At 43.9% G+C, this 15,918-nt stretch overlaps 2 protein-coding genes across 4 annotated transcripts in view; one reads left to right on the top strand and one right to left on the bottom strand.

Moving 5' to 3' along the window:
• Positions 1–70, bottom strand: part of CFAP57 (cilia and flagella associated protein 57) — a 157,040-nt gene extending 156,970 nt beyond the window's left edge. For both annotated transcript variants that reach the window (XM_032777682.2, XM_032777685.2), the window contains exon 1: positions 21–70. The gene's annotated coding sequence lies outside the window, so the exon portion shown is untranslated. The remainder of the gene's footprint in view (positions 1–20) is intronic.
• On the top strand, positions 38–15,687 carry EBNA1BP2 (EBNA1 binding protein 2). 2 transcript variants are annotated; one of them, XM_075067533.1, is made up of 10 exons: positions 38–147; positions 3,227–3,301; positions 3,773–3,856; positions 6,017–6,183; positions 7,574–7,697; positions 8,912–9,001; positions 9,484–9,559; positions 9,854–9,947; positions 10,397–10,559; positions 15,383–15,687. In XM_075067533.1, exons 1-10 carry the CDS (start codon positions 73–75, stop codon positions 15,428–15,430), a joined length of 996 nt encoding a protein of 331 aa, XP_074923634.1. In that variant the 5' UTR covers positions 38–72; the 3' UTR covers positions 15,431–15,687. The 2 variants fall into 2 exon arrangements, with proteins under 2 accessions (XP_074923634.1, XP_032633578.1); XM_032777687.2 differs by having other exon boundaries at positions 38–225.
• Positions 15,688–15,918: the final 231 nt, after the last annotated feature.

Raw genomic sequence — 15,918 nt, 5'->3', positions numbered from 1 at the left:
CCCCCCCGTTCCCCACACACCGCAGCGCTCCCTACGATCCTCTGCGCCTCAAGCGTCTCTCAGCTTGTTGCCATGGAGACCGAGTCCCACAGGAGAGAGTTTGACCCGGAAGCGGAACTGAGTAGGCCTCGGCGGCGAAGTCCGGAAGTGAGTTTCTCGCGAGTCGCGGGCAGCCTATTTTTGGTGTTGAGGTCCGCGTGGCAGGAAAAGGAACTGGCTGCTGAGGTAAGAGCGGGATCTAGCACCTGCCTCCAGGGCCACTACCCACTGGGCCCCGCAGGCTCTCTTCCCGCGCAGAGTGGGGGACTCTGCCCGTGCTGCCCCCTTCTCGGCCAGGTCTGGGCTCCTGGGTTCCCGCCCTGCCTGCTGCTGGCACGGGGCTGTGACTCGTCTTCTTGGGCCCTGGTGGAGTGTATATCGGTGCTGAGTTAGTCCTGGCGTCGGGGGAGCCGCCCTGGAGCATTTAAACGGCGAGACTCCCCACCTCTGCTGGGTTCACTGTGCTGCCAACAGACCGACCGGACCTTGCTCCCTTTCCCCCTCCCCCGCTTCCAGCCTGCGCGGTGCCCGCCCGCCCTGGACCCGTTGTTCAAAACCAGCTCCGTGAGTTTCCGTAATCCAGCACTTGGTGTAGCTACGTTTGTACTATGCATTAACGGGACACCGACTACTTAAAAATCACACTTCTGTTTGGAAACCTTTGCTGTTATGCTTAAGGCCCCATCCTGTAAGTACTTAACGTGACTATCTGTGTGCGCTTCAGTAGTCCCATTGATTTCACCCGCGAAAGTTTATGCTCCAGTACATCTGTTAGTCTATAAGGTGCCACAGGACTCTGTTGCTTTTTACAGATCCAGACTATCAAGGCTACCCCTCTGATACTTGACACCATTGATTTCAGTTGACTTCTCATATATTAAATTACATATGAGTGCTTCCAGGGTTGGGGGCTAAAATTTCTATAATTGAAAGAGATTAGAAAAGAGGTGCTGTGAATCTGAGCTGTAATTAACTTTAGTTAAGTTGTGTAAAAAGGTTACCCCTCTATGTCTTTGAGTCCACCTGCCAACTTTTGTGGTTGTACACTCACATTTGCCACGCAGCATAAAGGAAAGGAAAACATAACAGCCATACTGGGTCAGACCAAAGGTCCATCCAGCTTCAGAGGGACTGAACAACTCATACAAACAAGTAACATGAACTTAATGTTCCTTTTGGAGGAATTCTGTGCCTAAAAATTCTGCACCTAATAGTTGAAAATTCTGCATATTTTATTTGTCAAAATAACACAATATAATTGTGCCAGTTACAATTATTTTGGTAATTTATTTCAAAATATGTCAGCAAGTTTGTAACAATACAGACTAGAAAAAAGAATATGCTGGTAATTTTTTATTTTTTTTGGACAAATAGATTCCTTACTAGGCATATTAATACAGAACTTTATGTAATTCTTTTAAATTACAATAAGGAACTATTTCCTGCACCTGTCAGAGGCAGTGCAAAGGCACCTGGGAGTAAACCTGGAGGGGGTTGGGTGTAGGTGAAAGGTTTTTCTTTGTGGGGGGTGGGGGGATTGTTATGGTGTTAGGAAGCCTGCCCCCTATAGACCCTGGCTGACCCCATGCCTCTCCCATTCAGTCAGGCACATCTGCCCCTGTCCCTGCACCCCCTATTCCCATGGATCTCTGCAGCCGCCCTCCCCCATCCACAGGCTCAGCACTGTCACCCCACTAGCTCCTGAGCCCATGCTTCCGTCCGTCCCGCCCACTAGCCATTCTGAACCTCAGTCTGTGACACAGACACACACCCCGCCCAGCATTCTTTCCTAATCTGGCTCCGCAGGCAGGGTGATGTAATGAACTCTGCCCCTGCCGTACTGAGCATAGAATTTTATATTTTCCCACACACAGTATATTTTGCCTAATAAATGCTGCAGTTCTGCCTTTTGCCCACCAGAGGCTACTGTGGTGCTAGATCAGCGGCATGAATGCCGCAGGCTATTCTGGTTCCACAGTGGCCTCTGGTGAGCAAAAGGCAGGAGTGCAGCACTTATTAGGTAAAAAGTGTTTTATGCAAGAAAATATAAAAAATTATGCGAGACAGATTAATTCTGCGCTTCTGCATATATGCAGAATCCCCCCAGGAGTAGAATGTGCAGGGAGCAGAATGAAACTGACTTAGCTTAAAGTACTATCAAATGTACTGAGTAAATACAATAGTACCTCAGGGTTATAAACACTTGGAATGAAGGTTGTTCTTAACTCTGAAATGTTTGTAACTTATGAACAAAACGTTTTGGTTGTTCTTTCAAAAGTTTACAACTGAACATTGACTTAACACAGCTTTGAAACTTTACTGTGCAGAAAAAATGCTGCTTCCCTTAATTTTTTAGTAGTTTGCATTTAAGATAGTACTGTATTTGTGTGTGTGTCGGGGTGGGGGGGCACATTGTAGGGGAAGGAGGTTGCTTCTCTACTGCTGCCTGATTGCGTACTTCCAGTTCCAAATGAGGTGTGTGGGGTTAACTGGTCAGTTCGTAACTCTGGTGTTTGTAACTCTGAGGTTCTGCTGTAGAGAAAATAGAGAAATATTTCCCCTAGATTTCATTTATAGTAACTTGAAGGATTATTTGTAGCAACAAGTAAAAAGGAAAAAAAAATTAGGGTTGCGTACATGATTTTATCTCAGTCTTTAATAAGTGCAGCATTAAAAGTCTTTATTATATAGCTTTTTATATGAAACACACACAGAGAGCAGAATAGTATTCTCACCCTCATACAAATGAAAAATTGGTTGAATTAATATTACTCAAATTTTCAAAAGGAAAAAAAAATTGTGTTGAGACCCAGCATAAAAAAATGAGAATTTCTGGAAAACTGTTTATCTGAAAACAGGGCTGTGAACACGATATCTGTGACTGCTGTAGCAAAAATCCATTGGAGAAGGAATTCCAATCTCAGCATTTCAGAACTAGCAACATGAGACAGAAATTCCCGGTCAAGGGAGCAAAGCACGTGATGCTAGATGCAGAGAAGGAGTGTGCACATGTTCCTGCACAGGGAACATAACATCCACTCTGCAACCAACCATCTCTTTTGGGCCAGGCTGGGAACAAGTCAGACTCTCATCCATCCTTATGTAGCTCTGTAGATACAGAGGTGAACATAGTATGAGAACCCGAATAGAACAGAGTACACATCACCTTCATCTGTTTTTCTCCAAGTTAAAGATGTCAGACTACGAAAATCAGTCGTTGTCAGAGTCCGAGTCAGAAGAATCTGTCATCACTGACAAAGAGGTAAACTTAATGCCAAAGGGCTTGAGCAAAATTTCCCCAATGCTGTGTGGAGGGAAAAGGAGGAGTGCAGATTCCCTTGGATGAGAACACCTAATGCTGCACAATAAAGGGGGTTGCGGTGGAGGCATCAGTTAGAACATTAAGCTTCCCCAATTAAACTAGCAGTGTTTCACCACAGCCTATTGTGTGTGGGAGGGGTATCTGCAGAGAAAGATCAGCCCTTCTGTCTTGTGACCTGTTGTGGGAAATCAGCTCATATTCTTTATCTGGGTTCTTATACTCTATCCATCAATATGGTGTGTGAGCCCCTGACATGTTCTGCTTTTATCCCCTCTCCTTTAGTAGGCTGGCTTTCTTGATTATGGATGTGCTTGAGTGATAAGTCCCTGTCTTGGCCCAAGTGTTCAGCCCCTGGCAAGGGACATAATCCATCTTTCTAGACCAATTCTTGACCGAAATCCTTCTGTGCAGCTCCAGACAGCATTTTCCAGGGGTGCCCTGAAGCCAGGGCTCAATGTCGTGCTTGAGGGGCACAAGAAGGCTCTTAACAACGTGGTGAGTACTGTGTCTGTCTAGGCTGACTCTGGTGTGTGCATGCAAGTGCTTATATGGGAGGAGTTTGCTTATGAAGGTTGGGCTTGTACATGTGGCTACCTATAGGAATCACAGAGGTTAGTGAATTAAAAATTCTTAGAGCATATATTTAGTTACCTCATACATCTTTGGTAGGGAACACTGCAGTGGTAAAGGCTGGGTTTCTTATGGAACTAGTACTGCCGTACCAATTTCCTTTTTACACTATGAATTCCTTAAGTGAGTTAAACATTTTCCTCACTGCTGTGATGTTGAGATACCACGGTCAATATTACTGATTGACTTTAGCTTCCATGTAGATTACAGAATTTTTTCATTTATGATTTCATGGCCTGTGGCAACTATCAGGTTCTCAAGTTGTTGAAGACTCAGCTGGCCATACTGAGGTTTTGGTGTTTGAGTTATGATTAAACATTTAGAAGGTTGGAGAGTCAACCCATATCATGGACTAATTGTTAGAGCCCTGCACAGATACAAAATTTGGATCCGCATCCATCTTCAATCCACAAACATGGTCCATGGATGCGCATATAAAGTGGATATTGGCAGATTTGCTGGGTTCTACCAATTGTTGCGTCCTCCCCAGGATCCTGAGAAGTAGATAGATCCCAGCTGAGGGAGTCCAGTAAAGTAACTTTTTTCTTTACCTTTTGGAGTTTTAATTTAGTGTTTGGTTCACTTCAAATTTTGTAGAACGTTTTACCTTTGCCACAAGGCTAACCTACCAACTTTGAAGCCATGATATGTCTTTTTTGTGACCCTTTAGGTGGGTGTATCCAAAATCAGAAACTGAACTTCCATTAGGAGTTCATCATAACTATGGTTTGATTGCCATTACTACATAACTCAGTTCCCTAGTGCATACTCACTCTCCCAGAACAACTTTTGATGTACCAAAACACTTTCTGGAGCGGTCTTGTGGGGACACTGAACTGGTGTGTGGCAGGCACATGTGTTTAGGGAATAAAATACCTTGCTGGAGAAAGATTTTTAGCTTGTGGCGAGCTTAATAATTGGGCTGCGCCCAATTTGTTCCAAAATGCACTTGCAAAAGGTCAGTAGAGTCACTGGCTGGTTGGTGTGTATGCCTGCCTGACAGTGTTGGATCACTGCTTCCAACACTCACTCTGCACAGCTCAACACTAGCATAGTGTATGTCTACACTGCCATTGGAAGGTTTAATCTAGCTAAATCAAAGCTACCTTGAGTAATAATAGCAGTGAAGCTCAAGGACTTGCTCTTCCCACCCAGACCCTGAGTACATACTTGAGCAGCCTCTGCTGCCTGTGCTGCTGCAGCTTCACTGCTATTGTTACTTGATTTAGCTTAATCTGGCTAGATCAGAGCTAGCTCAGGTATGTCTGTACTTGCTTCAGTCACACCTCCAAATTGCAGTGTAGATATACTTGTAGAAGCACACTCATTTGCTTTCATATTAACTTTAGATTCTTTAACAGTAGTGTTGTCTTTGCATGCCCAAGAGTGTACTGAGTACTTTCCACAATCTAAAATCAGGTTGCTGTTGCATGAAAGAGTGGGAAGCAAGGAAGGAACAAAATTATAAGATCACACAATCACTCATTTAAGTCATGGACCTAATCTGGTGTTGAACCCTGCCTCATTTCCCCTTCTTGGGGTTCTCAAACTACACCCAGACTCTTGAGTCAAACACCCCTTTTTGGGGTCTGGTTTATTAAAATATCACAGTTAAATGTCAGGTTAAGTCAAAACAAGTCTTTCTCCACTCTGCAGTTTTTTCCCCAAAATTCAATTCATGCTGTCTGGCATTCCCCTAAGCTGCTTCTGAAGGCTTTTCAGCACCTGCCTCTCATTGCAGGTAGCCTTTGCATCTAGCTGATATGGAGAGCCCCCTTTCTGGTCCTCTTTGACCCTACCTCTCCACAGGAATCTTGCTGCTCTCTTAAACTGAGTTCAGCAGACAGTCTTATCTGCTTCAAAGGCCATCATCCGGGGAGGCAGCTAACAAGTCAAGAGTGGGGTTGATCCCAACTCCCTTAAAGGGGCAGCCCATCCTAATGTGGACATATAGAATTGCTAGCCTTCAGAAGACAAACTTGTTTTGTGTCTTGCTGTTAATAGAGCTGTACTTCCTTTTTCTAGGATGGCTTGAAGCAATGTTTGTCTGAATTCAAGCAGCACCTAGCCTGGGTGGAAAGGCTGGATGTGACCTCGGGTCAGGCACCAAACGTCATGAATCCAACCTCATATCACACACCTGACAAAGCCACCGTCGACCCTGAAGATGACTTCCAGAGAGAGATGAGCTTGTGAGAGGGGGCGACATTCTCATGTGGGGCCCCAGAATCATACCACACACATGGTCTATCCACATACACAACTCTAGTGTTGCATCACTATCACATCTCACCATGCACTGCATGCCTTCAGTGTCATGCCTTCCATCCACATGCCGCTGTCACATCACTTTCAATCCCTAATGCATATACATATGTAACAACTCAACACTTGTGTGTCATGCTGCTATAAACCCTCAATATATATTCCAAAATAGATCAAGATATTTTGAAGCTTGAAATCCTTCCATGTTTTGGATTCTGAGATTTTGTGCTCTACCTCTTTTGGCAGACCTGGATTATAAAATTATCAATCATGAGAAAATATTTTAGTAATACAAACCTTGGTTGCTACTTAAAATAGACTCTTAAACTGTGCTTTATATTCAGATAATTTAAATCTCTGCTAGATAAAAAAGCTTACATTTAAAGTATGAAATAAGTGTTGAATTTTCTTGTTAAGAACATTTTTTTTTTTTTTTTTTATGAAATTCAGATATATTAAGTTCTCTTTAGAGACCTGCTTCCTTACAAAATATAAACTTGGGGAGGGGGCGGGGAAGTATATTAAACCATATCAAGCCGTATTTTGTGTGGAAGGCACTCAGATACTTTAGTAATGATTGGCAGTAGAAAATCCTAAAATTGATATCTTTTTTTTTTTTTTTAATATCTGTGACCTCCTAACCAGAGGTCTTGAAGTAATCTCTATTTTCACGTGGGATATTATCTCCTTGAAACAAATACAGTGAAATCCTCCAGACTGTCTTAATTTCAAGGACATGAGAAAATCATGGGCACTGCAATTTTTTTTTGTATGTGGTGGTATTCTGTACATTCTAAACTGACATTAAATTTGCCAGGATAGTTGCACAATGTAAACAAATTGCTGCCCTGTTAAACCAGTCCTGCAGAAAACTGTGTCCAATGGAACAGCAGCAGCTACAAAGTGGTAAATGATTTCCATGCCTAATTAAACAGATAATTTCTTCAAAAAATAAATTAAATAAAAAACACCTGTAGTACACTACTAAAGTTCAAGTGAAAATGGAAGTTCTTGTAGCATCTTGGTGTCATTGCAATTCTGCCTATTTTATGGTTTGCATTTTTCAGTACAATTTTACAAATTGTAAACTGCATGTTAACCAGAAAAACAGGAATAGAAATACAACATGAGCAATGCGTCTCAGTTAATGTTGTTGGCACCTTAATTTCTGGGCTCTTTGCATTAGTTTTGGGATTTCACGTAAATTTTATTTATTTTGCATCAAATAGCTAATATGAGCAGAGTTCCTGATGTCCCTGCCCAGTGTGCTTTAGACCTTACTGTTACCTTTAACTTGCTGTCCCATTGTTTTCCTAGTTACCGTCAGGCCCAAGCAGCGGTGCTGAAAGCCCTGCCTTGGCTACATCACCAAAAAGTCCCCACAAGGAGGCCAGATGATTACTTTGCAGAGATGGCCAAATCTGACCAACAGATGCAGAAGGTATTAAACCTGGATGGCACTGGACATCTTTTCTTTCTTCAGGTTCCCCACTGTGGGTTTTAGGCAACATAAAGCACAAACTTTAAGATGTATCATTGTTCAATCAGTGAAACGCGGTCAGACTTGAGAAGTCTGTCAGCACGTATGGAATCCAGACTAGTGATCGTCTGTCTTCAAGAGTGCCCTGTGATAGATGCTTCAGAGGAGAGTGCAAAAAACACCAGATAATGGACAATTTTGAAATAGTCTGCTCGCAGGGGAATTGTAAAGTGAAATATAAATGATTATAGTAGGGAATTGGAAGTCGGGAGTGAACTGGATACATCAGATATTTTAATCCAGAGTTTGACTGTTAGGTTCATATTACAGAATTTGTTTTTAATATTATAAAAACTAGGACTTTTTCCCAATGTTCTTATGGCCCGACAGAATCTTCCTGAAGCCCTGACCATTATCCCCAGGGAATTTTGGCTTGTTGTAAAGGACTTCACTATGAAAACAAGTTTTTCTTACTGTTATTGGTTTTCTTTGGAAGAGCAGAGGTTTATTCTTATGCTTCAATTGTTATCTCCATATACTGCAGAACTTTTCCAGTAAGAATCTCTCTAATCTTGGATTGATTATATAATTGCATTTTTACTTAAAATCCAGTAAAAGCTTTTAATTGTTTGGGGGTGAGGAAGAAGGGGAAAGATTTAATTCTGTGGTGGAGTGGCCAGTGAGTTCACCAACATTATCCAAGATTCAGGTCCCTTCTAGGGGAACTGCTCAATCTCATCTATAAATCCAAAAGGACTGGGCAAAAGTGATAGCTTTGTTTCACTCTGTTCAGTAAGAACTTGATCTCTGTACATGCCATTAATCTTCTGGCCAAATCTGGATTGAAGAAAACCAGAAGGCCAGGAGTTTCTGCAGTGAGCATTCCCAGCCTTGAGTTATCTGACCCTATTAGAGAGAGAGAGAGAGAGAGAGAGCTGTATCTAAAAGTCAGTGCATGCAATAGAGAATTTGGCACTGGGTCTAGGCAGCAGCCTTAGGAGGACCTTGGGGATTTAATAAATATAGACTACATTTAGTGCATAGTGTAAAGATTTACAACATGTTTTGTTTTATACCTGAGTAATGGCCCTACTGATATGGCTTATCCAGCTCATGGTTCGCATAGCCACATCTTCCTTTGCATAACAAGCATATTTGTTTTATTTCCTAATAAGATTCGACACAAGCTTAAGAGCAAACAGGCAGCAATGGAGAAGTCTGAGAAAGCAAAACAGCTTCGTGCACTGAGAAAATATGGCAAAAAGGTGAGGGGGTGGAGAAACTTATCGGGCAAGAAGGGAATCCATCAGTGGCAAGACCCTGGACCTGTGGGTGGTGATCCCAGCTATTGTTTGAGAACCCAGAGAGTGAAACCTCTTGGACAGCATTTCCAGCTGTTGTCTGGGGATACTGCAAGGGAGGGCCTTGAACATGAAGCTGTTTGGCCAGTTTACCACTCCTGTTTGGAGGTGTGGAGGGGGAAAATATAAAGGAAGTGGAGCCCTTTGGGAGGGTTTGGGGCAGTGGTTCTCAAAGTTTTGTACTGGTGACCTCTTTCACATAGCAAGCCCCTGAGTGTGACCACACACACACACACACCCCGTTATAAATTAAAAACACTGGTTTATGTATTTAACACCACTGTAAATGTTGGAGGCAAAGCAGGGTTTGGGGTGAAGACTGATAGCTCGCGACCCCTGGTTTGGGATATAGTAGGGAGCAAAACCCATGTTGTCTCTTGTTACAGGTACAAACAGAGGTTCTGCAGAAGAGGCAAAAGGAAAAAGCAACTGTGCTGAATGCAATCAAGAAATACCAGAAAGGTGAAGTCATCAGTCTCATCACAAGAGAGTGCTGAGGGAGGGGGAGGAGGACAGTGAGATAACAGAGCACTGCAGCATGTGAGGTTTCATTAGCCAAAACTGGAGAGGAGTGAGTTGGAAGAGGGCATTGCTGAACATGGATGGTGCACAGGGCAGCAGTAGCGGCAGTATAAAGACTCTTAAATAGGCATTGTCTAGTGGGGGATAAAACTGCCATTAACTAATGCTGTAACTCTACACTGGAAATTCTGTCTGATTCAATGTAGCAGCTCCACAAATGTTCTGCTCTTGCAGGTCTCTCTGACAAGCTAGATTTCCTGGATGGGGAACAGCCACCACCACATCAGGGGAAGAAGGAAGGAGATGGTGGTCAACGAATAAAGAAAGGGTGAGATGGAGGAGTTAGAGGCATTGAAGCTGTGGCCCGTACATCCCCATCTGAGTCTACAAAGCTATTTTTCAGGATAGTACCAGGCCCCAGCTATCCCCGAGATGGCAGCAGATAATTCCTAGCTCTTAATGCTAATATTCAGTCTTATGCACCTCAGGGAGGAGTTGCTGCTGGTAGCGTACACTTGCAGAGAGGAAAAGCTGGTTATAAACAAGGTGGGGCAGAGTCTGGAATGTCTTACATATTTTTGCCCTTCTCCAATGAGAGAGGGAGACAAATGGGTCTTTCAACAGCTGGAAATAAATCTGATGGAATCTAGAGTGACATGACCATCACCTCGGAGGAGCTGGATGGGAGCTTCCCACATTGCATGTGTGCTTTCAAGTGAGCTCACTGAGGGAGGGTAATGGGGACCTAGCAGAGATGACTGGTTGTTTCTGTTTCAGACCAAACGCCAAGCGACGTTACAAGAATCAGAAGTTTGGTTTTGGTGGGAGGAAGAAAGGCTCAAAATGGAACACACGGGAGAGTCACAATGATGTATCCAGCTTCCGGGCTAGTGTGGCCCACAACAAGGGCCCTGGGAAAGCAGGGAAAAAAGGTTTCAATGTGAGTGAGAAGTGTGTCCTACACACTACCAACCCTGTGCATTAGTGGGAGACGAGCCCTGGCCACAAAGGGAATAGCTATGTGTGTTAGGAGTGGCATATGTGCTCGGTGTATAGGGGGCTATGGGCTGCGTATTTGTGGATCGAGACTGATTAGGTGGTGGGCAAGGCTGGGCAGGTTGGTTTGATATGAATGGGGGAAAGCAAATTCCATGCCAAAGGGAATCGTGTCCAGGTGAGTGAGAAAATACCATGTTTATCTCTACCAGTGTTCTGAACCCCTGCATCAGAAAAATTGAAAGGTGAGCATCATTGCTCTGAGAAGGCTCCTTCTTTCCCATGTTATAAGGCCAGAAGCAGGGGGTGGGTTTCATAGATTCTAGGACTGAAACGGACCTTGAGAGGTCATCAAGTCCAGTTCCCTGCCCTCATGGCAGGACCAAATACTGTCTAGACCAGGGGTCAGCAACCTTTCAGAAGTGATGTACCGAGTCTTCATTTATTCACTCTGATTTAAGGTTTTGTGTGCTGGTAATACATTTTAACCTTTTTAGAAGGCCTCTTTCTATAAGTCTATAATATATAACTACACTGTATGTAAAGAAATACGATTTTTAAAATGTTTAAGAAACTTCATTTAAAATTAAATTAAAATGGAAACACCCCCAGACTGGTGGGCAGGACTAGGGCAGTGTGAGTGCCACTGAAAATCTCATGCCGTAGGTTGCCTACCTCTGGTCTAGACCATCCCTGATAGACGTTTATCTAACCTACTCTTAAATATCTTCAGAGCTGGAGATTCCACAACCTCCCTAGGCAATCCATTCCAGTGTTTAACCACCCTAACAGTTAAGAACTTTTTCCTAATGGCCAATCTAAACCGCCCTTGCAGCAGTTTAAGCGCATTCCTTCTTGTTCTAGCCTTAGAGGCTAAGAAGAACAAGTTTTCTCCCTCCTCCTTATGACACCCTTTTAGATACCTGAAAACTGCTATCATGTCCCCTCTCAGCCTTCTCTTTTCCATACTAAACAAACCCAGTTCTTTCAGCCTTCTTTCATAGGTCATGTTCTCAAGACCTTTAATCATTCTTGTTGCTCTTATCTGGACCCTCTCCTATTTCTCCATATCTTTCTTGAATGTGGTGCCCAGAACTGGACACAATACTCCAGTTGAGGCCTAACCAGCGCAGAGTAGAGCGGAAGAATGACTTCTCGTGTCTTGTTTACAACACACCTGTTAATGCATCCCAGAATCACGTTTGCTTTTTTTGCAACAGCATCACACTGTTGACTCATATTTAGCTTGTGGTCCACTATGACCCCTAGATCTCTTTCTGCCATACTCCTTCCTAGACAGTCTCTTCCCATTCTGTATGTGTGAAACTGATTGTTCCTTCCTAAGTGGAGCACTTTGCATTTGTCTTTATTGAACTTCATCCGGTTTACCTCAGACCATTTCTCCAATTTGTCCAGATCATTTTGAATTTTGACCCTGTCCTCCAAAGCAGTTGCAATCCCTCCCAGTTTGGTATCGTCCGCAAACTTAATAAGCGTACTTTCTATGCCAACATCTAAGTCGTTGATGAAGATATTGAACAGAGCCGGTCCCAAAACAGACCCCTGCGGAACCCCACTTGTTATACCTTTCCAGCAGGATTGGGAGCCATTAATAACTACTCTCTGAGTACGGTTATCCAGCCAGTTATGCACCCACCTTATAGTAGCCCCATCTAAATTGTATTTGCCTAGTTTATCGATAAGGATATCATGCGAGACCGTATCAAATGCCTTACTAAAGTCTAGGTATACCACATCCACCGCTTCTCCCTTATCCACAAGACTCGTTATCCTATCAAAGAAAGCGATCAGATTGGTTTGACACGATTTGTTCTTTACAAATCCATGCTGGCTATTCCCTATCACCTTACCACCTTCCAAGTGTTTGCAGATGATTTCTTTAATTACTTGCTCCATTATCTTCCCTGGCACAGAAGTTAAACTAACTGGTCTGTAGTTTCCTGGGTTGTTTTTTATTTCCTTTTTTATAGATGGGCACTATATTTGCCCTTTTCCAGTCCTATGGAATCTCTCCTGTCTCCCATGATTTTCCAAAGATAATAGCTAGAGGCTCAGATACCTCCTCTATTAGCTCCTTGAGTATTCTAGGATGCATTTCATCAGGCCCTGGTAACTTGCAGGCATCTAACTTTTCTAAGTGATTTTTAACTTGTCCTTTTTTAATTTCATCTTCCAAACCTACCCCCTTCCCATAAGCATTCACTATGTTAGGCATTCCTTCAGGCTTCTCGGTGAAGACCGAAACAAAGAAGTCATTAAGCATCTCTGCCATTTTCAAGTTTCCTGTTACTGTTTCTCCCTCCTCACTGAGCAGTGAGCCTACCCTGTCCTTGGTCTTCCTCTTGCTTCTAATGTACTGATAAAAAGTCGTCTTGTTTCCCTTTATTCCTGTGGCTAGTTTGAGCTCATTTTGTGCCTTTGCCTTTCTAATCTTGCCTCTGCATTCCTGTGTTGTTTGCCTATATTCATCCTTTGCAATCTGTCCTAGTTTCCATTTTTATATGACAGCTTTTTTATTTTTTAGATCATGCAAGATCTTGTGGTTAAGCCAAGGTAGTCTTTTTGCCACATTTTCTGTCTTTCCTACCTAGCCGAATAGCTTGCTTTTGGGCTCTTAATAGTGTCCCTTTGAAAAACTGCCAACTCTCCTCAGTTGTTTTTCCCCTCAGTCTTGATTCCCATGGGACCTTACCTATCAGCAATCTGAGCTTACCAAAATTCACCTTCCTGAAATCCACTGTCTCTATTTTGCTGTACACCCTTCTACCCTTCCTTAGAATTGCGAACTCTATGATTTCATGATCACTTTCATCCAGGCTGCCTTCTACTTCCAAATTCTCAACGAGTTCCTCTATTTGTTAAAATCAAGTCTAGAACAGCTTCCCCCCAGTAGCTTTTTCAACCTTCTGAAATAAAAAGTTGTCTGCAATGCAGTCCAAGAACTTATTGGATGGCCTGTGCCCCATGGTGTTGTTTTCCCAACATATATCTGGATAGCTGAAGTCCCCCATCATCACCACCAAATCTTGGGCTTTGGGTGATTTTTTTTTATTTGTTTAAAAAAAAGCCTCATCCACCTCTTCCACCTGGTTAGGTGGCCTGTAGTAGACTCCTAGCATGACATCACCCTTGTTTTTACCCCTTTTAGCCTAACCCAGAGATTCTCAACACTTCTGCCTCCTATGTCCATCTTCACCTCACTCCAAGTGTGTACATTCTTAATATAGAAGGGAACACTTCCTCCCTTTTTCCCATCTATCCTTCCTGAGCAAGATGTACCCATCCACACTCTCACATTCCACTCGTGTGTACTATCCCACCAAGTCGGTGATGCCAACAATGTCAGTTGTATTTTATTTATTGGCACTTCCAGTTCTTCCTGCTTATTAACCATACTTCTCGCATTTGTATGTAGGCATCTAAGATACTGATTTGATCTTGCCTCTGTTTTGCCCTAACCCTCCTTTCTCTCTGCCATTATAGTTCACGCTCCCTCCTATTTCCGACCCATCTCCCAGGTCTCCATGTTCTCCAGTTACCTGTGGTCTTTCCTCACCTGTCCCTGTCGAACCTAGTTTAAAGCCCTCCTCACTAGGTTAGCCAGTCTGTGCCTAAATAGGGTCTTTCCCCTCCTTGAAAGGTGAACGCCATCTCTGTCTCGCAGTCCTTCCTGGAATAGCATCCCATGGTCGAAGAAGCCAAAGCCCTCCTGGCGACGACATCTTTGCAGCCAGGCATTCACCACCACAATGCACCTATCTCTGCCCAGGCCCCTACCTTTTGACAGGAAGAATAGAAGAGAACGTCTGCTCTCCAAACTCCTTCACCATACTCCCAGAGCCCTGTAGTCACTCTTGATCCACTCAGTGTCACACCTTGCAGTATCATTTGTGCCCACGTGGATGAGCATGGGGTAGTAGAGGGCTGGATAATCCTCGACAATGCCTCTGTAACATCTCGGATACGGGCCCCAGGCAGGCAGCATACCTCCCGAGATGAAATGTCAGGGTGACAGATGGGCGCCTCCATCCCCCTCAGAAGAGAGTCTCTGACCACCACTACACTGGTTTCCTATTCGCAGTGATGGCAGCAGACCTCCCAGCCTTAGGGGTACGAGGCGTTTTCTCTACTGTAGGGGGTGATTCCTTCTCTCCTGTATCAAGAAGAGCATAACAGTTACCTATTACCACGGCGGGACGGTTTGGGGCAGGGGTGGTGCACTGCCTGCTGCCAGAAGTAACCAGCTGCCTGTGTCCACCCGGAGCCATCTCCTCCTCCACCAATGGTGTGTCAGCAGTCCTGTGTACTGGGACAGCTACCTCAGACACTGTCCAGGAATTGCTTGTGGATTTGGATGCTCCTCAACCTAGTCACTCCTCCTGTAGCTTCCCCACCTGCTGCCTGAGAGATTTCACCAGCAGGCACGTTTCACATTGGATGGTGTCGTCCCCGTCCCTGTCCCTCCGCATCCCTACCCTCCCCAGCCTGGATCTCAGTAAGTAAGAATTGCAAATCACAGTCTCTGCAAAACACAGCAGGATCTGGGTAGAAGCATCCATGCTCTGGTGCTCTGTCTGGCTACAGGCGCAGGTGGAGGAGATAGAAGCAGTGCTGGCACAGGTGTTGCGGGTCTTCCTAACCATCATAAGCCTCCCTCTGTCAAACTCCCTTTCAAACTCCCCTGTCTGCAGCCCCCGTCCACTTCGCTTTCAAAATCAGAAATCTAAATTTGTTCTCTTTTTACAGAAGAGACCGGGCAAAAAGATGAGGCAGAAAATGAAGAGTCGAACCTGATGAGGATTGAGTGGGATAGACCCTGTTTCCCAGTGGTTTTGGTTTAGTTTCTGTGTATGTATGAATTGCAGTTGTTCCTTCAGGCAGTTCTAACTGCTGTAGACAAGCTGGATGGTGCCATTTGATGCAAGTGGTTGCAGTGGAAGTGCATGTACAGTCACTAATCCTTTTGTACTGTTAGTTTTCCTCAAGTTTTTTCTTCTGCTTCTTAAGCCTTGGGCCTGCATATGTGAACTCATTAAATAGTGTGGACAGATCTCATTTGGTTCTCGTATCTTCAGTGTTGTGTTTTGAGGGAGGGACTTGAAATCTGTCACTCATTGTGTCTGGGATTGGAGGATCACCATGGCTCTTTCCACAGCTGCCTTTGGTAAAAGTGGGGAATTTAACCTCCAGGTCAGACTTAGTAAATACTGGCTTTGTTGTAGTCACAAGCCTGGAGCCTCTCAAAAGAGTAGAGCCTTTCACAGGTTGTTAGTACATCCACT

This window comes from Chelonoidis abingdonii, chromosome 7 (assembly GCF_003597395.2).
Source record: "Chelonoidis abingdonii isolate Lonesome George chromosome 7, CheloAbing_2.0, whole genome shotgun sequence".
NCBI classification, from domain to species: Eukaryota; Metazoa; Chordata; order Testudines; family Testudinidae; genus Chelonoidis; species Chelonoidis abingdonii.
Note: the sequence above shows the minus strand (reverse complement) of the source record. Positions and strands in the feature narration are given on the sequence as shown.